The following is a 25,876-nucleotide window of genomic DNA, read 5'->3' as shown; positions in this document are numbered from 1 at the left end:
CAATATAAAACAGTGAAATATCACAAAATCCGTTTGTGAATATTTTTCCAAGTCGAGTAGTATGTACAACAAGCCGCTTACATTCCACTTACTTCCACTTTCCGTGCTCGCGGTCTGTACAGGCCACGGACGGGCAAAGTAAGAGCTGTGAAATTATTCACAAATCGGCCTGGTCAGTCTGAGCCTGTCTTCATTCATATGAGAGCTCAACTTTTGAAATTATAAGCTTTATAAAATAAAACGCAGATGTGTAATATTGGCAGATTTTGGCTTGGAAAATTACATCATGTGATTCACAAATCAGGACTAACACAGGCCTCCGAGGTTTGTAGGATGTAGGATTTTCCTGCGCTCCGGAGTTACAGCCGGTAGAAATCCGAGTCGCCAACCGTCAAATTTACTGCGGCATGAGAAAGGAGGTTTCTCTCTTTCCACTTAACAGCTGAGTAACATTTACTTATTTTGCTATTTCACAGAACCGACAGGCCAGTATTTTGTCTCGTTTGCGATTGTTTGTTATATATCACAAATTAGCTATAGCTAGTCACAGCTGTGGCACCATTTAAGGTGGAACGGGAACATTCAAACGAGAAGCTGGAGAAAAAGAAGCTTAATTGAGCCTTTTAGTTTTAACAGGTAGTATTTTTTATAAGGCGTTTTAGCCTATCAAACTATCCTAGAGGTTTTATTTAAATATGCGCCCCGGTAGAAGATTTTGATAAGGTAGCACAGCTCGTCAGAGCACTATTACAGCCCGCGTTAGTCTTGTGTAGCCTAGTGACAGCAGTAGCTTTAGCTCGCATGGAGCATTATTAGTTACAGACATCTATTTCTGTATTTCTGTACAAGCTCCTTCATAAGTTTATAACTAATTTATAAGGAAGTAAAAAAAATCGGATTCAATTCTGATCGAATTTCTGATTATTTATTCATCTAATTCAGTAACTGCTGCTGAAAATTTGATGCACTGAATGTAGTTTATTCATTGTTAGAAATAAACAACAGCAGAAATAATAATAATAATAATAATAATAATCATCATCATCATCATCTGCCCGGGCGACCAGGGTCCTCTCTGTGTGGAGTTTGCATGTTCTCCCCGTGTCTGCGTGGGTTTCCTCCGGGTTCTCCGGTTTTCTCCCACAGTCCAAAGACATGCAGTCAGGTCGTTTGGACATGCTAAATTGCCCCTAGGTGTGAGTGACTGTGTCTGTCTGTCTGCCCTGTGATGGGCTGGCGACCTGTCCAGGGTATATCCTGCCTTCTATCCTGGGATAGGCTCCAGCACCCCCCGTGACCCTGACGGAGAAGCGGCTTGGAAAATGGATAATCATTTAATAAACAACAATAGCAGATTTATAATAAATACTTCATATTTATTTCTTTCTTTCACAAAACCTTTAACTAGATTATTCAACTTTATTTTTATCAGCAGTAAACAAAACCAGTTGTTTAATTATCTACAGTCTAATGTGCCTCATGAGGTCAAAGGCATGTTTATAAACTCTTAATAGAGGAGGCAATAGAGAATCAGCCATTAATATTGTGGCTGTTTCCATTTCTCTACAGTGAAAACATGGAGGACAAGATAGCTGATACTGAGGACGCTAACAGGTAATATTCAAAATAAAACCTTTGATTTTGGAGTGCAGTTAATAGAATGAACAAACCCTGTTGATGCCTTAAATAGTAGCATATTAAAAAAAGATTTTAGTCACTATTACAGTGATGTTCAGCAGACGTTCAATGTTCAGATTTTCTTTTATTATCATGAACAGTAAAACGAATGAAACAGAAGAGTCTTCCTCTGTTGAGGTGGTCCCACCTGTGGATTCAGCAGCACAGGTGAGTCCAACACTATTTCAGTGTGGATCAATGATTGCAGATTCAAAATATGGTGAAATCCTTATAATACATTTCAGGATACCCAAACATCACATGTGTATGTGCTTGTTAACCCTCTAAAATGTCAGACTTATTACATACCAAGACTAATTATTCAGTAACTACAGGGACTTCAATGCAAACTGGCTGAGATATTCTTAGATTATAGAAGTGTCCCAGTGCTGTGCTGTGGCAGACAGGCATGAGAACATGGCCACATCCATCTGCCCTGACCCCTCCTTAGAAGCCAGTTAATCGCTGAACTGTGCAACAAAATCAACAATGCGTACGTTTATTTTTTCTTTTACATTTATTTCTGTAATTATTTGCTAAAGAAAGTGTGAAAATACTTTTTTATTTTCACTTTTTTATTTATTTATTTATTTTGCAGTCAACAACAATGGACGGCAAAGAGCCAGAAGTCTTAGAATTCACTTCAGAATGACAATTTCATTAAATGTGAAAGGGATAATTTGGTGAAAAAATAACTTTGCACAGTTTCACTCTTTTTGCCAAAATCAGCCAAGATGTCTTATACAAACTGCAGGCCTAAATCATCACATACTGGCCTCAAACCAGACTTGATATAGTGGTTTCTGACATTGTCTGATGTACTTTAGTCAATAAAAGTACAAAAACTGTGTTTAAATTGAGATTGATTGCTTTGGTCAATAAGACTGGAATATCCACTTTTTGTGGCTTGACCCCTGTAAGTCATGGTGGTGATGTCACAACAGATGGATGTTTGGTTGCCTCTTATTGGTCTAACTCATCTACAGGCATTTTACAAGCTCTGTGTTATTAGTTTAAATTTCCGCTCTAAAAAACCTAAGACAATTTACACACTTAAAAAAGATGGTTCTTCAGTAAAGTAAATGGTTCTAAATAGAACCTTGAATACTCAAATAACCATGTTATGCTTAAAGTTTTTTTACATGGTGAAATGGTTCTTCTGATTGATGGAGAATGTGTCTATAGTTCTATATTTCATCAGACAGGTTCTTCTATTGTTACAACCTTTTTCCACATAATTTGAACATGACAGCTGTCCTTGACATTGCGTGAAAATTTCACGATGAATTGCCCAACTGTGACATAGAGGCTGAGGCAGATTGCAAGTATTCCAATGCTCGTCGTCATAGCAGGCAGGGGGCAGCACACAGGCAGGTGGGAAAAGATGCAGATCCATAATCAGAAATAACAAACAGAGTAGCAGGGGTCAAAACCAGGGAAGACCAAACACAATGAACAGGCTCAGAACTCAGGTGAAGAACTCAAAAACTTCGCAAACACACATTTATATACACTAAATAATCCGATCATAATCGGATTTCTGCAGTTATCAGATTATTCAAATGGTCATGTAAGTACCACACTCCGATCTAGAAATCCGAATAGGAAATCCGATAGAGAGCTGGATTTTAGCTCAGTAATCAGATTTCTCAGTGCATGTGGACTCTTACTCTGATTTCTTTCGGGTTTCTCCGTCTGAGCATATAAATGTGGGTTTACGAACAAATGCCATTGCTGTGAGAAGCAGCAAAACTTTTTGGAGCGATGCTGAAACCAAACACATTCTCAACAAAATGAAGGATTTAAATATTCTTCATCTTCTAGATGATGCATGTTCATATTTTCAGGTAAAGCACAATGTTAAAAAAAAGCATGAATTTTGAGTTTATGTTACCTTTACATCCCACCTTATTCTGTGAGGTTATTGGCTGGTTGCGAAGCAGAAATCTAATTACTGCCTGACTCATGTAAACCCAGAGATTCCCCATTATCTGATTCCTCAAGTGCACGTAAATGCGTTGATCGGATTACTGACAAAATCTGATTTTCTGCAGTTACCCAATTATTAAGTGCATGTAAACACTCTCAGTGAAAACACGGGAGTGTTTTTTAGAAGTCTTGCAGTGTGTGGAAAAGGAGGAGAGTGGGTGGAGCCAGGGAGAGTCCAACATGACACCAACGGGAATGCTCCAAAATCACCTGGAATAAAACATCTTTACATTGACCTTAAATGTGGTAAAGGTTTTTGCCCTCTCCTGTAAAGTTACTCTATTGCAGATTATTTTTCTTTGGATAGAGAATATATATAAAAGGCTTGTGAATAATTATCAGTGTTCTGGGATGTGGAGATGTTTTAAAGTAAAGAAAAGCAACAAAATTGTTCGTCAGGCCCAACTTACAGCATTTAAGTGTTTAAGACGCTTTATTACTCCTGTGTTGTATCTGGGATGTCTTCATTAAAGACATCATTAAAAACAATACAGCTGGCAGAGAAAACGTCTGCCCAGTCTAATAAACTGACATTGAGTGTATTAATTACTGAAAGACATTTACTAATTTACTGTACTGTGCACTAGAAAAAGTCACTCAAGTTGATTGTATCTGTAAGTAAATAAATAATATACATTGCATGCTAACAGACAAAAGATTCGTTTTAAATGTGTTGCATTAAACAAGGAGTCTCTTTTATGTTCCATGTAGATTTTGCACCATTATGAGCCCTTCAACAAGTCGCGGAGCTCTTATACAGGACAGCTCTGATTCGGGTGGAGGAAACCAGCAGAGACACTGCCCTGGAACCGCAGAGAGAAGACTCTCTCACTTCATCCTCTTCAAGGAGTGAGGGAGATGGAACATCCATGTCTTCCCTTCAAGAGGAGCTGGTGTCCGCAGACCTTCAGAGGAGAGTGAGCTCTCCCTACAGCTCACGCTGTGCCACACCCTGTCCCTCTCCAGCACGGTAAGATGCAGGGTCACGCTTTACGTAAAATTCTCAGTATCTCCATAATAGCCAATCTGATAAACATTATAATAGTAATAACATCAGGGAGTAAACAGTGTTGCCAGATATCTCACTACTTAAACTCAGCTCAGCATTTAAGGGTCTCTACTTAATTTAAATTAAAACATTTTGTTTCACTATTAATGTCACAACTCATTGTTTATTATCATAATAATCATACAGATATAAAATGATGTGGTACCACAACCACCCAAGCCCCCTCCACCCTCAGTCAGAGTTAAGATACGACCCAGCTATTGATCTTTTCAAACTGTGCCTAGAAGAGATGCATCAAAATCCAATGTCACTGACTATCATCACCAATGACGACTGCACAAGTCATTATTAAAAACATAAGTGCTTCATAAACCAATGTGCTTATGCTATATTATAATTGCTAATGGACACTCTTGAAGGATATTTTTCAGTAAACCACTAATACGCATAGTGATGTATGGTAATATAACATTCAACTTTAATATAATAATCTTTTATTTCCTGGATTCTGTCTGCAGTGGTCGTACAGCTCCAGGGACTGAGAATATAGGAAGGACAGCTGACAGTGAGGAAAGATTAGCAGAGGAGCAGCAGGAGGCAGCGGTGAGCATTGTGTCTCAGTGCTGCTGCAGTCCAGATTGTGCCATGGATGAAGGGAGAGTTGGTGCTAATTTTGTAGCACCTCTCCTCAGAGCCTCCCAGTCACTTTGAGGGAGGATCAGAAGGTTCTTCAGAAGAACCTCTGCGATGGAAAACTCTTCCTCCTATAACTACTCTTTCCCAGGAAGCTGGTTCCTCTGTAGATGCATATTTTTCACCACAGAAAGAATATGTGGTGTAGGATTTCATATTTTTCATTTCTGCACCAGCGTTCATCAGCCTTTAAGCATTATAATGCAGTCTTCCATGGTGCTTCAGGTCCTCTCACGAATCAACCCGACCACCAGCCTTCATCTCAGAGAAATGTTACTATTCAGAGAGGTTAAATAATTATTAAACAGAAAATATGCAACATTCCAGAACCATTTTGTTTGAGATCTACACTGATGATAACATAATTAGAAGACAGGCCAAAGAGTACTTTTAATTCATAGTGAAAAAATTTAAAACAAAACTGAATGGAAAAAAAATATATGTATATGAATTTTTATACATTTAAAATAATTCATTTTAAATACATTACAGTCCACACTGAAATACATTCCAAACACTAGATGTATTTCAGGATATGTTGCCAGACTAACCACATGTATTTTAAAATGAATGGGGAAATGTTACATATAGAAATGTACTATAGAACAAATAAATGTATGTAAACGTATTTATTAAAAAAACACCTGAACATTGAGGCGGCAGTGAACTTCATGTCTCAGTTCTGCTGCGGTCCGTTTTGTGCTGCAGTTGAAGGGAGAATGAGTGCTAATATATAGCACTTCTTCTCAGAGAATCCCTATCATTTCGAGGGAGGATCAGGAAGTTCTTCAGAAGGACCTTTGCAACGGAAAACTCCTCCTCTGTTTCCCAGGAAGCTGCTTCCTCTGCAAATGCTCCTCCTCCTAAGTGGGGATGTGGCAGCGAATGTCTCACTCCGTGGGGCCACGGTCAATGCAGAATCTGTGCTCCCTCAGCCTGCAGTGATGCAGAACACCAGCAGGCGGAGGCTTCAGCTACCCTTTTGCTTCCCAAAGTGCTTTAATGTCTGTCGAATTTTTCCTTTTGCTTTGAGTTTAAAATGATTTAAATATTTGTCAGAAATGTTTGAGATGGTTAATCCTGTGATTTTGTCCCTAGAACAGGTCCTAAGGAAGAGAAAGATGGTAGAGCATTTGAGTAAGCATTTGACTAAGAGAGCTCCAGGTAACTTCTGACTGAGCGTTGAAACCGTGGAGAACATAATGATGCTATTAAGGACCATTTCTAAGTAGAACTTTATGTTTTTCACTTCTGCAATAGTGTTCTCTACAGAGAAGGCTGGATTACTATAATGCCCTGCTGTCTGGTTGTTCTAGCAAAAGCCTTAAAAAGCTTCAGTTAGTCCAGAACACTGCTTTCAGAGGCCTCACAAGAACTAGCAGGGGGTATAAGCTTTTCATACAAAGCTCTCCAGCTTTGGAATCTTCAAGTCAGTGATCAGGACTCAGACACATCTTCAGTTTTTAAGCCTAGGCTAAAAACCTGTTTGCCAAGCTTTTGATCAGATGCCCATTGCTTACCTGTTTCCTGGACCAGTCTGACCCCCATGGAGTTTCCTCCTGTAGAACGCTGTGCAAACCTCACCTGCATGAACTGAACCTCCTGATGCTGCTGCTGGTGCATTTTTATTTTTTGATCATAGACATTACTACTCCTGCTTTTCCTTTCTTTCCATATCTTATATTAATGGTCAAATCCCATTTTCTGCTGTTATTGTTTGCTGTCCGGAGTCAACCAGAGGAGGATGGGTTCTCCTTTTGACTCTTGGTTCCTCTCAAGGTTTCTTCCTCCTGCTCTTTATTTTCCTTGCCACTGTCGCCATTGGCTTGGTCAGTGGAGGCTTGGACCTGGATATTTTTCTGTAAAGCTGCTTTGTGACACCACCTTTTGTAAAAAAGTGCTTTATAAATAAATTTTGACTTGATATTCATCAGCCTAGCATTATACTGCAGTGTTTGAGTCCCATGCTTCAGGCCCTCTCACGAACAAACCCAGTCACCAGCCTTCAGCAGCATGTTACCATTCAGAGAAGTTAATTATAGAACAGAAAATATTCCGCATTCCAAAACCATTGGAAGATAACTGATAATAACATCCCGTTACATTAACTGATGATATATTTATATATACCGATATATTTCACCGACCGACATATTTAAAACCAGCCATTAGGGGTGTACTTTGTGTACTTCTGGTGCCGGTCACAAGCCCGGATAAATGGTGAGGGTTGCGTCAGGAAGGGCATCCGGCGTAAAACTTGTGCCAAAACTATCATGCGGATCAGAAATATGATTGCCATACCGGATCGGTCAAGGCCCGGGTTAACAACGACCGCCTCCGGTGCTGTTGACCAGCAGGGTGCCGGTGAAAATTGGACTACTGTAGGTCGAAGACCATCAAAGAGGAGAGGAGGAAGGCGGGTTAGAAGGCAGCGAGAGAGAAGGAAAGGCAGGAGTGTGGAGGTTAGAGTAGGGATTCTGAACATAGGGACAATGACTGGTAAAGGCAGAGCTTGCAGACATGATGGAGAGAAGGAAGGTAGATATTCTGTGTGTTCAGGAGACCGGATGGAAAGGAAGCAAGGCCAGGAACATTGGAGGTGGATTCAAACTGTTCTATCATGGTGTAGAGAGGAAGAGAAATGGAGTACGGATAATCCTAAAGGAACAGCTTGGGAAAAGTGTTGTGGATGTAAAGAGAGTGTCAGACAGGATCATGAGCTTGAAGTTGGAGGTTGATGGTGTAATTTTGAATTTGGTCAGTTCATATGCACCACAGGTTGGTTGTCAGTTAGAGGAGAAAGAGGAATTTTGGAGTAAGATGGATGAAGTGGTAGATGGTGTCCCTAGAGAGGAGAGATTGGTGATTGGTGCAGACTTCAATGGACATGTTGGTGAAGGAAACAGAGGGGATGAAGAGGTGCTGGGTATGTATGGTGTGAAAGACAGAAATGCGGAAGGTCAGATGGTTGTAGATTTTGCAAAGAGAATGGAAATGGCTGTGGTGAACACGTATTTTCAGAAGAGGGAAGAACACAGGGTGACATACAAGAGTGGAGGTGCACACAGGTGGATTATAACCTTAGCAGGAGATGCCACCTAAAGGAGATTGGAGATTGTAAAGTGGTGCCAGGGGAAAGTGTAGCAAGGCAGCATAGGGTGGTTGTCTGTAGAATGAGATTAGAAACAAGAGGAAGAGAGTGAAGACAGAGCCAAAGATTAGATGGTGGAAGCTGAAGGAGTACCATGAGGCTAGTCGCATAGCAAAAAGAATGGTGGCAAAGGCTCAGGCCTATGATGAGCTGTATAAGAGGCTGGACAGTAAAGAAGGAGTAAAGGACTTGTATCATTTGGCTAAACAGAGAGATAGAGCTGGAAAGGATGTACAGCAGGTTAGGCTGATAAAGGATAGAGAGGGACATGTACTAGTGAGTGAACAGAGAGTGTTGAGTAGATGGAAGGAGTACTTTGAAGAGCTAATGAATGAGGAAAACGAGAGAGAGAGAGAGAGAGGAGGATAACGGGGGGAGAGAGAGTGGATCAGGAAGTGCAGAGAATTAGTAAGGTTGAAGTGAGGGCAGCTTTAAAAAGGATGAAGATTGGAAAGGCAGTTGGTCCAGATGACATACCTGTGTAGGTATGGAGATGTTTAGGAGAGAAGGCAGTGGACTTTTTAACCAGGTTGTTTAACAAAATCCTGGAGAGTGAGAGGATGCCACGGAGTGGAGAAGCAGTGTACTGGTCCCCATTTTTAAGAACAAGGGTGAGGTGCAGAGCTGCAGTAACTACAGAGGTGTAAAGTTGATGAGCCACACCATGAAGGTATGGGAAAGAGTTGTTGAAGCAAGGCTAAGGCGAGAGGTCCAGATCAGTTAGCAGCAGTTTGGTTTCATGCCCAGAAAGAGTACCACAGATGCAATTTTTGCGTTGAGAGTGTTGGTAGAGAAGTACAGAGAAGGTCAGAAGGAGCTACATTGTGTCTTTGTGGATCTAGAGAAGGCATATGATAGGGTGCCAAGACAGGAACTGTGGTACTGTATGAGGAAGTCAGGTGTAGCTGAAAAGTATGTTAGGGTGGTGCAGGACATGTATGAGGATAGTGAGACAGTGGTGAGGTGTGCAGTTGGAGTAACAAATGGTTTCAAGGTGAAGGTAGGGTTACATTTTGAGCCCCTTTTTGTTTGCAATGGTGATGGACAGGTTGACAGATGAGGTCAGGCAGGAGGCTCCATGGACCATGAAGTTTGCAGATGACATTGTAATCTGTGGTGAGAGTAGAGAGCAGGTGGAAGAGAATCTGGAGAGGTGGAGGTTTGCACTGGAGAGGAGAGGAATGAAGGTCAGTAGAGACAAGACGGAATACATGTGTGTAAATGGGAAGGAGGCAGGTGGAAAGGTGAAGATGCAAGGAGTAGAGGTCGTAAAGGTGGATGACTTCAAATATCTTGGGTCAACCATCCAGAGCAATGGACAGTGCAAAAAAGAGGTGAGGAAGAGGGTGCAGGCAGGATGGAGTGGATGGAGACGGATGTCAGGGCTGATGTGTGATCAGCAGATCAGAGGGACAGTGAAGGTGGGGCAGTTTGGGGATAAAGCCAGAGAGGCCAGGTTGAGATGGTTTGGACATGTGTTGAGGAGGAATAGTGGATATATTGGGCAAAGAATGTTGGAGATGGAGCTGCCGGGTAGAAGGAGAAGAGGTAGACCTCAGAGAAGGTTTATGGATGTAGTGAAGGTGGACATGGACACGGAGACCCACCCGTCTGTAGCTGCCTGTCACCCGTTTATTCGTTCATCCAGCACCGTTTGTTCGTCTGTGTATGAATGAATTGCTTTGTCCGTCCGTCTGCACAGCTGTTCACTTCTGTATGAGGGGCGGACCACGCTAGGAGCGTTAGACTGAGAGCTGTCAGTCAAGCTGCTCATTAGCCACGCCCATACTTCCCAGAAAGGGCTGATCGGGCCGTGTTTTATCATATTTATATCTTATATTTTTCTTTACATTTTTCCTGGGTGTTAAATAGAACATTCAGGTTTAGTATCATACAAACATCGATTTCCACAAAAAAAGTGTTTAAAAAAGCCTTTTCATACCGCTTGAAGGGCTCGGTGCAAGTGCTCTGTGACTGAAATTAAAAATGATCACAAACAATTGCATCCATGGACCATTTTCTTTTTCCTCTTTGTGTCTGAATTGTACAGGTCAGGTCGATATATACATATGAATAAAGTACATACTTTCCATGTGGGTAGGAAGCACATAGCGCAGCAAGGGCGGTGTTTGGTTTTGCGCTTCTGAAGAGAAGTGTAATTACGGTATGTGTAATTACGGTACACCTATAACGCATAACTCGGCAAACAGTACAACTCAAAAAATCGTGTGAATCAAGCACGCAGAGCACAAGCCTCGACAAGAAGGTATTTTTTCGGGGTGTGTTCAAAAGTCATATGCTCGTAATTTATGAGTTTTACGGTAAGGAGAAAAACGCACATATTGGGTGCGTCCGTTTAACGCAGGGCTGGGCTGGAGATGCGATTTTATTTCTTGGATCTGTGATTAGAAAATAAGCTACATATTATATTATAAAAGCACCGTAAGGACTAATAGCAATAGTTTTATATTTAATGCTTTCTGTTGACATTCGTGAACGTCCTGTCGCTTACATTCCTTTGCCGAAGCGATATCGTGCGATCTGCATTACAAAAACACTGCCTCATTCTGACACGTATGGTTTTAAGATCAGCGAATCTGCGCAAAAGGGGTCAAACTTGCCCCGCTTGAACGCTCCCCGCGGGTTTAACCCGGACATGTCTGCTGTGTTGCGGAGGAGTGATGTTGACATCTGTCCACAGATAAAATGTTTCGTCTCTGCCAACGAGCGGTTTTTATACACAAACAGCGGAGCGGCTTCAGATTCAGGTACAAAGCAAAGCAGAAGAGTGACTGTGAAATACACGCTGTCTGTTCTGCGTTAATATTCAGGCATCGATATTGACAAATGGAAAAGCGTATTCAAAATTTCCGTTCCACCTTAAATGACGCCCAGTTAACCGGCGCTGCACGTGCACCCGACTAGAATTGCGGCGCTGTTTAAGGTGGAACGGGACGTTTGAATATAAAGGTGCCAAACACGTAGCCAAATTCCGTGTCTTGTTATTCTGAGAGGATGGTGTCACAGCCACCTTCACCGAGCTAAACCGGTTTATTGGCTGCAGTGCTGCTTTATTTTGGTTTTTACTCATATGTGTGACGTAGGTACATGGGGTAACCACATTAATTGCTTTATAAGTATCATTACTTCATTTAATTTTGCGTCTTTACGCTGTATGTTGGTCCCCTGCAGAGCCCCTAAGGTGGCATGCTCATTATTTTAATAAGGCATGGCCATAAATTAATATACTGAGGCAACATGTGACTATATCGAGGCCGCCAGTCATTATATTAAGGGCACGAGTTATGCTTCTAATAATTCCTGGCCTAAAAAAATGTGACCTCAGTATATTGATTTGTGGATCAATATATTAATTTGTGGGCCCCAATGTAGTAGATTGTGGTCTCTACATAGTATTTTGTGACCACAATATAGGAAGCTGTGGCCTTAATGTATTCATTTGTGACCTCAATATAGTAATTTATGGCCTCAATATAGTAATTTATGTGTTCAATGTAGTAAACTGCAGCCTCAGTATAGTAATCCAGGTACTAAATATACAAATTCTTGTATTCAATATCATTTCTGTACTCAGTATAGTAATTTGTGTAAAAAATAATCACATCACCTTAGGGGCTAAATAGTTCCCTCACAAAAACAATACAGTAATAATACTTTAAATATACAGACTCTTACAATTCTTATTACTCTAGTGCTTTATACTATTTCTATAATTATTTATTACATTTAGCCTCCTATAATATTCCTGCAGTGCTGTCTTATTGCAATGTAAAATACTTGAGTAACATCCTGTGATAAACTGTAATAATTTCCTGTAATTTTTGCTGTAAGATTCTTATAATAAATATATGTTCTGTATCTGTTGACCATGTTAATAAGGGCCATTATCTGGACAGAGTGACAGAATGTGTCCCAGGTGGTGCTGGGGTTAAACCAGGCTTTAAATCTAAAATGTGCCTTCAAAAGGTTTTGCTTGCGTTTATATGTTTAGCATATGCAACATTTACATGAATTCACAAGGTCAGTGGAGTGGTGACCTTTAGGGTGAGGTGTAACGTCCATCTGTCATTGGTTTCTAAAAGCACACTATCTGATATTTATGCAAAAGTATTGTGTAACTGTGATAACTTGTTAAACATTTTTAAGTAAGGACATGGTTCCTGCAGGTGTCAGTGACTGAATAATTATCTGTATTGATCAAAATGTCACTGCCTGTTGCAGTTCCTTTGATGGAACATATGAAAGGCAAATAATTCTATTAATTAATATGCATGTTAAAGGGAAATTCCACATATGTTTCAAAATATCTGCATTAATTAATAGTTGAGATGTGACCAGAGTCATTTAGAGGGATTTGATGTGATATGATTCATGTCAAAGAAACTAAAAGACAGATTGCAGATTTCTTTAAAGTGGTGGTGATGGGAACCAGGGGTCGCAATGAGTATAACATCTTTAGGCATTTTATTTAATATCCAAAACCACCAGTGAATCTAGAGGTATCTTCTGAGTTTTATATGTAATGTTAATGATGAAAAAATAGTGATGATTATGGAAAAATAATTTTATTTTGGGGGTATTTTGCCTCACAACCCCTTGCAATTAATTGACTAAAAAAACTTCTACGAATTTTTTTACATCATACAACAGTGTCTCGAGTCATCAAGTTTTTAGAGGTCTGGTTCCTATCACCACCACTGTGAACTGAGCATTTCACACCAAACCACTCAGAATGACTCTGTTTACATTTGAACCCTTTAGCCATTTACATTTACTTTTGCGCAAATTTTGAAAAGTAGGTGGAGTTCCCCTGTAGAGGTTACAGTGTAACATGAACATTGTGTTTTCTGAAGTGCTATAGAAGAGTGTAAGTGATTGATTATGCAGAATTTTGTGCCAAACAGTGACAGTGAAATGCGTCTGTCCATTTTCTTAGCATATTATTATCATTAATAATTTCAAATAGTATTTAATTAAAGGTGTTTCTTTTTGTCTTTCACCTCAGGCTGGTTTTTCCTAGCTGTAGCAGTTACTCAACATCTCAAGTTAGACTTGGTGTTCTTCAGAGAGTAAGTGACAAGTATGAGCGCTTCTTGGAGCAACGATTTCCTCGCTTTTATATCTTATACCGCACCCTCAGGAGAGGTAAGCATGACCTGATCCTCCAGTGTGACTGTAGCCTATACAGGTTGACATGCCTGAGCAGTAATTAAACTGTCAAAGTAAATTAACTGGCACGTCCAATTTTGTCTCAAAGAAGTGATGGGAAGCAATGCAGTTGTTTTCTCTTTGTGCTGAGTTATGTAAGCTATTATTTTTAATATTATCTGTGCTACAGTAACATATATTGAACAATGTTTACCTAGGGAATTCCACAGATTTTTCAAAATTTCAGCTTAATTCAGTAGTTGAGATGTAAAGAGTCAAATGGTTTATTGTAGAGAGTCAGATTTATTTACAGTGGTGATGTAGGTCACTATGACTACAACACAAATATAGATATTTTATTTACTATTCAAAACCACCAGTGAATAGTACACATGTCTCCTGAGTTTTATATGGAATGATGATGTTGGTAAAATAGTGGAAAGAGAGTCCTGACCTCAACGCGACAGAACACCTTTGGGATGAATTAGAGTGGAGACTGCGAGCCAGGCCTTCTCATCCAACATGGGTGTCTGACCTCACAAATGCGCTTATGGAAGAATGGTCAAAAATTCCCATAAACACACTCCTAAACCTTGTGGAAAGCCTTCCCAGAAGAGTAGACGCTGTTATAGCTGCAAAGGTTGAGCCGACATCATATTAAACCCTATGGATTAAGAATGGGATGTCACTCAAGTTCATATGCGTGTAAAGACATTATACATATATATATATATATATATATATATATATATATATATATATATATATATTTGCCTCACAACTGTGAGGTATGTAAAGTATTAATTATAGTGAAACTTGGAAAAAATGGTGGAATTCCCCTTTAAGGTTCCAAACCTCTGTTTTAGGGTTCCAGCTCCTCTTTGAAGATGTAAAAGAGGTCAGAAGAATAAAAAGGATCATGCGTAGTAATAACATCCACCACAGAGAGCTCCCATATCGAGACATGGAGAGGCTTCTTCTGGTAAGCCTGTTTCTCCCAGTTTGCTTCTAGCAATATTGTGAAGGAATCTGAATCCCCTTCATCTAATTATCAAGATTCGAGTGGAATGAATTTCTTTTAGAATCAGAATCACTTGGCTTCGCCAAATATGTTACACATGCAAGGAGTTGGTCTTGGTCAGCTACACATATGACATATAACAGACTGAACAGATCAGACATGAACACGGATTGTTAACAAGTGTTTAACTAGTACACAAAATAAAGTAAAAAAAAAAAACAATAAATAGCAGGAAGAATAAAGAATAGTAAAGAGCCATGTGAACGGAGCTAAAAAGATGATTGAATATCTATACATACGCAGGTCTGCGTAAATATATAGTATAAAAGGCATTATATACAGGATAATATGAACATTTGCAAAAAACTTTAGAGCAGGAGAAACACGAAACAAAGTAAGCGAGTTTACAGAACACCTGCATTAGCAGGCTTTCCGAACCAGCTTCTTTGGATTGCTCTGAATATATTAACAGGCTAAACTGAAAAATAAGCTGCTAACGCCAAAATACCCCACACAAACCAGCAAGCGCTGTTTGTTTGTGGTAGCTAAATTGCTTTGGCAATCATAGAGTATATTCGGAGTAGTTGATGTTGGATTATTCTACCAAATTAGTTTAAACTACGGCCACACAGTGAAAAGCCATGTAAAAAAAGAAATATACATATAACTATGTATATTTACAAGAATTATGTTAAGATCTATTTAATCTATTTCAAGACATTAATTGTTATTTGTCATAAGTTTAATTTAATTTTAATTAACTTTAATTAGTTTTTAATACATTTAATTAATTTGTTTATTTATAAATGAAAATACTTCAAAAAAGGCTGTCCTGTTTTCATGTCATTACGGAAACACAGAGATTTAGTCTATAGGCGGAGCCTTATTTTAGCCAGGTCCCTGTATTTTAGAGCAGAAAGTGAGACTGCATCCTTATCCCATTGTTTTGAAGTAAATGTGTCCCAAAGTCTAAAAACTGTATGGAACATTAGAAATTGTCACTAACAAGACGCAATTTTCTGTGTTTTAATTAAAAATATGATTTTATACGTGTGCAGCAGTTGACAGCTGTGTCATGTACCGGCTGTGTTTTTGAGTTCTGCTTAAAATGAGCTAAAATTTTCACTACTGAAACAGTCACTAATGAAGCATTTGGTAAAGTTTTAGTTTTAGTAGTGACAAAATGGAATGTGTTTCAATAAAATAAACACAATTAAGGTAGAGTCACTCAAAGCTAAAGGATTTTAGTCTAAAGTCAGATCAGTTAAAAGTCCCCAATAGGTTTTCACCTCTGCCTTTGAACCAGTTTGATAGAATGACCTACAGTGCCCTCCATAATTATTGGCACCCCTGGTTAAGATGTGTTCTTTAGCTTCTAATAAATTGAGGGTTTTTTTAAATAATATAGGACCACGATGGAAAAAAGAGCAAAATCTAACCTTTATCTCAAGTGCATTTATTCAGTAGGAAAAAAATCCCACATTAAGAAATAATTGTTTAACATCAAATAATGTGTGCCACAATTATTAGCACCCCTGATGTTAATACTTTGTACAACCCCCCTTTGCCAACAAAACAGCACCTAATCTTCTCCTATAATGTTTCACAAGATGGGAGAACACAGAAAGAGGTATCTTCGACCATTCCTCTTTGCACAATCTCTCTAAATCATCCAGCGACCTGGGTCCTCTCCTCTGCACTCTCCTCTTCAGCTCACCCCACAGGTTTTCAATGGGGTTAAGGTCTGGGGACTGAGATGGCCATGGGAGGAGCTTGATTCTGTGTGTGGTCAACCATTTCTGTGTAGATCTTGCCATATGTTTAGGGTCATTATCTTGCTGAAAGACCCAGTGACGACCCATCTTCAGCTTTCGGGCAGAAGCCACCAGATTTTGTTTTAAAATGTCCTGGTATTTCAAAGCATTCATGATGCCATGCACCCTAACAAGGTTCCCTGGGCCTTTGGAAGAAAAGCAGGCCCACAGCATCACTGATCCTCCCCCGTATTTCACAGTGGGCATGAGGTGCTTTTCTGCATACTCAGCTCTTGTGTTACGCCAGACCCACTTACAGCATTTGTTGCCAAAAAGCTCTATCTTTGTTTCATCTGACCAAAGCACACAGTCCCAGTTGAAGTCCCAGTACTGCTTAGCAAACTCCAAACGTTTACGTTTATGATTGTGAGTGAGAAAAGGTTTTTTCCGTGCATGCCTCCCAAACAGCTTGTTGGCGTGTAGATAGCGTCTGATGGTTGTTTTGGAGACTTCGTGACCCCAAGATGCTACCATTTGTTGCAGTTCCGTAACAGTGAGCTTTGGAGAACTTTTTATTTCTCTTATCATCCTCCTCACTGTGCGTGGTGGCAAAATAAACTTGCGTCCTCGTCCAGACTTGTTTACCACTGTTCCAGTTGTTTTAAACTTCTTAATAATTCCTCTGACAGTAGATACGGACAGGTGTAGGTGAGTGGCTATTTTCTTGTAGCCATTGCCTGACCTGTGAAGGTCAACACACATCTGCCTTACTTGAATGCTATGTTCCTTTGTCTTTCCCATGTTGAAGAGAAATGGCCTCTGTGTCACGTCATAATTATACCCCAGGGAAACAGGAAGTTGTGAATTGCTAATTAAATGTTCCTACATACTTTGATTAACTTCGTAAACTACTGTAGAAATGACAGAAATTCTTTAATTACATTTATTTCCTAAGAATTGTTAGGGGTGCCAATAATTGTGGAACAGGTGATTTTATGAAGAAAAATTATTTCTTAGTCAGGGATTTTATTTTCCCCCTAAAACTCTACTTGAGTTAAAGGTTACATTTTTCTACAATTTTCAGTGTGACAGTATGTTTCCACAATAAAAACTGAATTTATTTTAAGGCTTTTGACACATCTTAACCAGGGGTGCCAATAATTATGGAGGGCACTGTACATAACAGTGAATAAAATTAATAGTAAACATCTGTTCTCATGACATACAAGTAGTAATATTTGTATTTAGACTGCTGAACAAATTCAGAGGACCCAGTGACACTTACAATGAGAATGTACACAGAACAAAACATAGCAGCGTTGGAACAGGACCTGACAGTGTTGATTTTTGTCGAAAGCCATTCATTTTTGTCATAGGGGCACCCAGCTTAGACCTGGAGTTATAATATGGTCATGACACAGACTATGGAACAACACACATCTTCAGAGGTCTATTTGCTTAGTGCGCACGCCCACATGTGACACTGAATAATAACTGGATAACTACAGAAAATCAGATTTTGTCAGTAATAGGTTCAGTGTGTTTTCATGCACTTGGGTAATCAGATAATGTGGAAACTCCGGGTCTACATGAGTCAGACAGTAATCTGATTTCTGCTTTACAACCAGCCAGTAAACTCACAGAAGTGATGTAAACATAACATAAAACTGAAACAGCATGCTGCATTTTTTTATATATAGAACATCGCACCACTTTGGTGGAAAAGATGAACATACAACATTTAGAAGATGAAGATTAAAAGATTTAAATCCTTCATTTCGTTGAGCATGTAGTTGTTTTCAGCATCACTCACACTTGTGCAGACTGTGAGAAATGAAAGCAATCAGAATAAGAGTTTACATGCATTGAAAGCCCCATTAATGAGCTTATATCCAGCTTCTTCATCAGATTTCTAGGCCTTAATCTGATCGAAGAAATAGAAGTGAATAGAACTGCATACCATCTGAATAATCCGATAACTGCTAATATCCAAAAATGATCAGATTTTTAAATGCATGTACAGACACATAGTTATTTAAAAACAGTGATATTTCATTCTTGGTGGCCTTAGGCTCATGTGTGGCTCCAGTGTTCCATTCTGTTGGTCAATGCTTTTCTATAGAGATAAGCTCTCCGTGCAGAATCGAACACTGTATTAAAGTAACTGAATTCACTCATTAGAAGAGGCGTCTGGATACTTTTAGACATGTGGTGTTTCCACAAGTCTAGCCTGGAGCTTTAAAGGTTCTTCTGCTAAATGTAGTGTATTAATTTAAGCCCTTTCTGTCTTTCTATCCTGCAGTTTAGAAGAGACATGATTAAAGCTGTTCCACTGGTTGTGATCTCTCTTCCTCCATTTGCCGTCGGTTTGGTCTTTGTCCTAATGTGAGTAAGTTTGTACAACACCAAGTGTACAACTGGGGTAAATCATTTTAGCTCTCATATTCACTGTAATGGTTGGTTTCTTTAAAGAACCTGACCACTGGATGTATTTCAGAATATTCATTTGATTACTGTTGCTGATAGCAGTGAATGTGGTAGTGAAGGTGACTGCATTATGAAAGTGGTAAATTCCCTGTTTTGTTCAGGTGCCTCTTTCCACGGCAGCTACTGTTTCGACACTTCTGGACTCCACAGCAGCAGAGGAAGTTCCAGGCGATTACTCATTTGAAGCGTTCTAAACACCAGGCAGAGATTCTGAACAACCTTGTCTGGACAATCCCGCATGTTGACAAGTGGCCCAGGCGTACTTTGCTCTTAAGCCTGTGTGCCAAGGTGCTTCTTCAGTGGATCTGTCAAAGAATCTTGTGCGTTGTTTGTTCTTGGAAGCAAAACCGAAGCATCTGCAAATATTAAAAAATGTTGCAAATTTGCTAGATTTGTTACAGAATCAGATCTGTTTATTATTTTTTATTATTCTCAACAGCAACTTATTTATTATTAGTCACCTCGTGTGTTTGAGGTGCTAGTAACTTCAGACTGCTGCATATGGTGTTACGCAAGGGTGATTGGCTTATAAATACCTGCAGGGTGTGTGACACATTCATAGATTGAGAAGAGGTGGTACAGTGCAGTGAATGTCTTGTTCAAAGTGTGAAAATGGGTCGCAAAGAACCCTCTGACATCCAGTAGTGCGTATTAGATTAATGCTGTCTCTACATTTTACCAATAGGTTATACTAATTATAATAATATCTTAATTAATTTATAAGATGCTTTTCATAACTGTGGCTTTACAGAAAGGTGATGAAGTTTAACAGAAAAAACTAAAGTTGAATTTGATTATCTTCTATTACAGTTACTGTTTGGTAACAGCAGTTAAACAGCAATAAATGAAAGGAGTATTTTTGGTTGAATTTGTGAAATTAATAAGAATAAATATAAAACGAGACAAAGAATTAAATTAACAGCTATATTAAAGAGACGTTTTCAGATATTTCTTAAAACGTCCTTAAATGTGAATGTAGTAAATTTGAGTATTTGTATTTCAGATCCAGAGCGGGGTCCATCCAAGTGTTTCTGAACTCAATGCCATATGCGAGGTCTTCTCTGGCCCTCCACTGGGAATGCAATACTTGGCACCACGTCATTTGGTGAGTTTTTACCTTCTGCATATATACACAGGGTGCCTTCCCCCATCCAGCCTTGTTTTTTTCTTTCTTTGTCTCTTCCCCCTTTTCACCACCCCCTCTTTGTTTTTTCCTGTTACCTTTCATCTAGCGATCGCTGGGCTCTCAGCTCCCTGTAATTGTGTGGTTGCCTAGTTTCCTGGTGCGGAGGCGGCTGACCACAAAAGCCCTGGACCTGCTATATCTGGACCGAGCTTTAGACTCTCTAGGCCTAGATCAGCTCAGCGATGAAGAAATGAAACGGGTCAGAATTCTTAGCCTCTTTTCAGTAGAGAAGCTGTCTCTCTTGTGTTACACAAGTTGTCTTTATGCAATCACAGACTCTCAACTGAAGCAGACTTAAAGGCAGTCAGAGGGATCTTGAATCTTTAATGTTTCTCTTCCCCTCCACCAGGCCTGTGACCTTCGAGGGCTGAGTCCCAGCCATCTTAGTTCCAGTCAGTGCAGAGAGTGGCTTCAACAGTGGCTCCAGTTTTCTATACAGGTCAAAGGTAAGCCATGTATGAACTGGATGAACACATCCTTCATTCTGGTCAAAAAGTTTGTATACACCTGGTCAGTGTGGAGCTCTATAACCCTCTGGCCCAGGCTTGGAATCGGGTATGGTGACCTAAACCTGCTTTACCTGTTGGTATTGGAAACAACATCATGCAGCCACACAAACCTAGCCATCGTGTCAGCATCATTGGATCAAAATGGACGTTTAACTCCACTGGGAACGCAATCCTTGTTTAGTAGTGGGATGTTTAGTAGTGAAGATTGTTTATTTAAGGTGTGTAATGGCAGGAGGACGTACTTTTATAAGCTCCCAGGACAGAAAATAAGACACCTTGTGTATTTAAGGTGGTAGTAACTTCAGACTCCTGCAGATGGTGCTGCATGAGGGTGATCGGGCTATAACTGCCTGCGGGGTGTGCAACAGGATTCATAAATTGAGAAGGTGTGGTACAGTGAATTTCTCATTCGATATGTGGAAATTGGGTCACAGGACAGATTGGCAAAAAGGAGTGATGGCATTTGGGTGTGCCAAACGTAATAGTGGGAAGGAAGTAGCTGAATTTGCAGGTGTATCAAAGCATTTGGTCTTGCAGGTCATCAGCAATGGAAATAATCCCAGTCTATGGGAAATTCTCATCAGAATTGTGGCTGAAAGGCGAAACTTGACGGACAGGGACCGCCGGTGTGGTTCGCGGCTTGTGAATAAAAATCGCTTCACTTTCAGGCAAAAATTGCTTCTAGAAGTCAACATAGGTTCTTCACCACCAATTTCTGAAAGAACTCTCCACAGGTCACTGCACACCATGAACATATGGAGCAGAGTGGCGTGCAAGAAGCCTTTGCTAACTTCTGCTCACAAAGCTGCCAGTTACAGTGGGCAAAGAGACACAAAATTTGGACTGTTCATGACTGGAAACATGTTATCTGGTCAGATGAGTTGGTCAGATGAGTCTCGTTTCTGCCTATATGTGAATGATGCTGGGTAGGGGTGCGGGGAAAAACTATTCTTAGTTGCATCGCAATGCAGATGTGAACGATTCTGAATCGATTCAGAAATGTCAAAAATCGATTTTCTGAATATTTAATTTAAAATGTAATGTTGTCGGAACATAAAAGGCGGAACTTGGAAGTGGGTAAGTTCAGCGCCCGGACAGTCTGTGATGGCACATAACAAAAACACACATGGATGAGTAAGAAATCCGACTGTCTCCCTCTGCGTTAAAAGCCAGGTTTGGTCAGGAGTCACAACCCAAATGTTAAGAGGAGCCATTTTGTCCATTCAACAAAAATCTGACCACCTTGGGAGCCACAACATTTACTGTCGAGCATGTCTCAGTATGCGCGAATGTCCTAGTACAGGCTAAAAATTATGAATGAAAACACAAGACTTATCAGCCGCTATCCTCCCATCTCCGCCAGAAAACCTCTCCTCAGAAGTAGCGCAGATTATTAATTAACGTTTGACTGTTTTACGAGGCTGAAGTTGCTTCTTACTCACCAGTTTCTTCTTTGAATTTTCCCATTCCACCTTAAGTTCTGCCAGACATCCCGAATGTAACTGCTGCATCATTTAAGGTGGAACGGGAAAATTCGAAAGAGAAGCGACTTCATCTTCACAACTTTTTAGAGAGAGACAGTCTCTTGTTGCAGATTTAATGTACCAGGTAACAACTGCAGTGCTTATAAATGTGAATAAATCCAAAAATCGTCTCCAAATGTTCATCTTAATCTGTCTTTTTGTAGCTATTAGCCAGGTGAGACTTCGCTGCTATGTGACCTTCAGTCACATCACTAGTCAGTCATTAAGAACCACGGCTTTCACGTTATGCTGCACACTTTGGAGCCGAGATTCCTCATCCAGTCTCGAAAAATTTTACTGACACAGCGTTATCACCATAAAAATAAATTATCGTCACGATGCCCACCTCTAATTCATTAATTAGGAGGACATTTACATATATAAACAGATGCATCGTTTGGCCAATAAAAGTTGGTATTAAGGTTCCACAGATTTATTGTATCGTTGAGAATCCTGTTTATTAAAGCATTGCTTTAATCAGCAGGTTGTGGCCCATTGGCAGGGCCAAAGTTTTAAAACACACTTCTATAACCTCAGAATAGCTCAGCCAGTTTACACTAAAATCCTTGTAATTGCTAAATAATAAGTCTAAGACAATCAAACCATTTCTGATGATTCAAAATGCAGCTGCCAGAATCTCACTAGGAGTAAAAGAAGGAACACATCCCACCATTCTTAAATCCTTACACTGGCTACCAGGCTGTTACAGAATACAGTCTGTAAGCTGCTGTGACTGTACTATAAATATCTTAATGGTGCAGAACTCTCAGGTTTAGATTAGATTAGGAACTGATCAGTTAGTCCTGCTGAAGGTGAAGACTAAACATTGAAAAATAGCGTTTGGATGCTATGCAGCTTTTAAATGGAACCAGTGGACAGAGAGCATTAGAAGAGCTCCAATGCTGGACACATCCCAAACGTTCCTGTTTGAGCAGCTTTCTGCTCAATTTAAACACTGTTAGCATGTTTAGCCTTTTTCTTCTCTAATGGCTTTTTTTATCCCAATCTAACTTTTAATTTGAACTATTTTAATTTAATATCTCATTTAAATTGTAGTATTTTTTCTCTTTTGAATCCATCGTTTTAATCATGTTTTTAATTTCTATTCCCATTTACTTATTTTTTAAAATCTGTATTTTCTGACTCTGTATTTTCTCTCTTATAGTAAACTTGCCTTGCCTAGTCTATAAGCCAGAGATTTTAAGGGGTTGAAGTTGCTGGTTTTATATTATAATTGAACACACTCTTCCATCATGAAAAATTCTCAAATTAAAGATTTTGTGAGTTTCTGCTGTTTGAAGTTAAGAAATTTGATATAACTGACTGCAATATTTGTCCACATTTGATTACATCAAGCTTTTTGATTGTTATCAGAATTAAGTTATTGATAATTGATATGGTTGACAGAATGTTCCTATTGGTCAGGCTCTGGTCTGAACTTCCTCATTGTTTCTTGTTCCTCAGAATCGGAAACCTCACTCTTGCTGCACAGCATAGCAATCCTAACACTCAACTACCCTCCAGTCCCAAAGTGAACAAGCTAGGATGCTGCATGGTCACACAACACCGTTCTCCTGTTTACAGAAGAGGTTTCATGATAAATGACCACTTCACTTTACAGAGTTTACATCCCAGATGTGCTAATGAAGGAAAAGCCTTCATTTTACATGCCAACATTCCACCCAAAGCGTTTAAGTTATCTTTAAAAGCATCTTGCATTCTGGGCCAAATCCAAAGTGTGTTGGGCCTGTGATGAACGTTAATAGTCTTAATTTAGTCTTTATATTCACTTTGACTGTGAATGTTTTGTGAAAATGTTAACTGACTCAGACACCATGGAAAGCTACTTATGTAAATTGGACCAAGTTACTCACAGAAATGTTATTTATTAAAATTACAGACTGAAACATTCACATTTGCGGAACCTCTAGATATGGATCTTTGTTTTGTGGAAGTGTTTTCTGTTTTTTGGAACTGAACAGAAGTGGGAAGATCATATCTGATGGCCCTGTTTACTGAGAAGTGCAGTGGCTTCAGGTGAAAACGTATCATTGTGGTTAATCATTCAGTTGGCTTCACATTGATCTGCTGTCATGAGTGGATTCTACTTTATCATTTATTTTTATACAATGCTTTTTGAAACATCAGCTCTTTGTGGTTCTGCTTTAAAAACTTCTGCCTGTAATTACAATTTTTATTGTTCAGTCCAAATTGCAGTTTGACCTCAAACAACTTTGTGTTAATCTCAGGTTACCACTTTTTTACGGTCCGTAGTTGGAAGTTTTTGTGTTGAAATGCTATGTCAACATGGGACATAAAAGTATAAAAATATATGATTGATCTTTTTTTCTTTCAACATTTGCATGTGAAAAAACTCATGTGTGAAAGTAAAACTTTCTGTTTTGTAATGTAAGAATGAAATTTGCACATAAAAATGTAAAAATCCAGTTTTCACTAGCAAGAAATCAATTTAAATGTAAATCTGAAAAAAAAAATTATATCTAAATTTGTTTTTTTCTTGTGAAAACAGAGTTGGTGCATATTTAAAAGATGTTCCTTCCCTTAAAACAGGTTGGGGAAACCCATACATACTCATTAGTGATGAAGTGCACACACTGCAATAAAATTCCTACCAATAAAAATGTTCAGACATATAAGAGTTAGCTTTTTTACTTGTCAGATGTCCTGTTGTTACAAGCACTAATAACATTTTGCTTGATCATATTGAATTTCTGGTATAAAAATTTTACTATGGCTTTACGTGACTCATTCAACAAACCATTTAATTTATCGTTTTTGTGTCAAATAGTAGCATAATCTTATGTTGTAGACTAAGATGGCACTCTTTATGGAATGACATTTATTAATGACTTCCAGAGCAAGTTCCTTTTGGCAAATTCAAAAATTCATTTTATTGTGTTTTTAAACACCTCAGCGTCACTACTGGACTCGGAACCAAAAGATATATATATATATACAAAAGTATTCAGTCACCTGTCCAAATCATTGAATTCAGGTGTTTCAATCACTTCCATGGCCACAGGTGTATAAAACCGAGCACCTAGGCATGCAGACTGCGTATTCCACGATCAACTGTCAGTGGTATTGTAACAAAGTGGAAGTGATTAGGAAAGACAGTAACTCAGCCAAGAAGTGGTTGGCCATGTAAAATGACAGAGCAGGGTCAGCAGATGCTGAGGCGCATAGTGTGCAGAGATCACCAACTTTCTGCACAGTCAATCCCTACAGACCTCCAAACTTCATGTGGCCTTCAAATGAGCTCAAGAACAGCATAGAGAGCTTCATGGAATGGGTTTCCATAGCCGAGCAGCTGCATCCAAGACTTACATCACCAAACGCAATGCAAAGCATTGAATGCAGTGGTGTAAAGTGCCACCACTGAACTCTAGAGCAGTGGAGACGTGTTCTCTGGAGTGATGAATCGTGCTTCTCCATCTGGCAATCTGATGGATGACTCTGGGTTTGGTGATTGCCAGGAGAACAGTACTTGTCTGACTGCATTGTGCCAAGTCTAAAGTTTGGTGGAGGGGGGATTATGGTGTGGGGTTGTTTTTCAGGAGTTGGGCTCGGCCCCTTAGCTCCAGTGAAAGGAACTCTTAATGCTTGGATGAGAGAGTTTGGTGTTAAAGAACTTGACTGGCCTGCACAGAGTCCTGACCTCAACGCGACAGAACACCTTTGGGATGA

At 39.5% G+C, this 25,876-nt stretch overlaps 1 protein-coding gene across 1 annotated transcript; it reads left to right on the top strand.

Moving 5' to 3' along the window:
• Nucleotides 1-10,921: 10,921 nt before the first annotated feature.
• On the top strand, nucleotides 10,922-24,822 carry LOC108431518 (LETM1 domain-containing protein 1-like). The gene is made up of 9 exons (XM_017704724.2): nucleotides 10,922-11,287; nucleotides 13,546-13,685; nucleotides 14,555-14,670; nucleotides 18,766-18,848; nucleotides 19,052-19,238; nucleotides 19,954-20,055; nucleotides 20,183-20,335; nucleotides 20,486-20,582; nucleotides 23,633-24,822. Exons 1-9 carry the CDS (start codon nucleotides 11,226-11,228, stop codon nucleotides 23,701-23,703), a joined length of 1,011 nt encoding a protein of 336 aa, XP_017560213.1. The 5' UTR covers nucleotides 10,922-11,225; the 3' UTR covers nucleotides 23,704-24,822.
• Nucleotides 24,823-25,876: the final 1,054 nt, after the last annotated feature.

The sequence above is a fragment of the Pygocentrus nattereri genome, chromosome 21, assembly GCF_015220715.1.
Source record: "Pygocentrus nattereri isolate fPygNat1 chromosome 21, fPygNat1.pri, whole genome shotgun sequence".
In the NCBI taxonomy this organism is placed as follows: Eukaryota; Metazoa; Chordata; class Actinopteri; order Characiformes; family Serrasalmidae; genus Pygocentrus; species Pygocentrus nattereri.
Note: the sequence above shows the minus strand (reverse complement) of the source record. Positions and strands in the feature narration are given on the sequence as shown.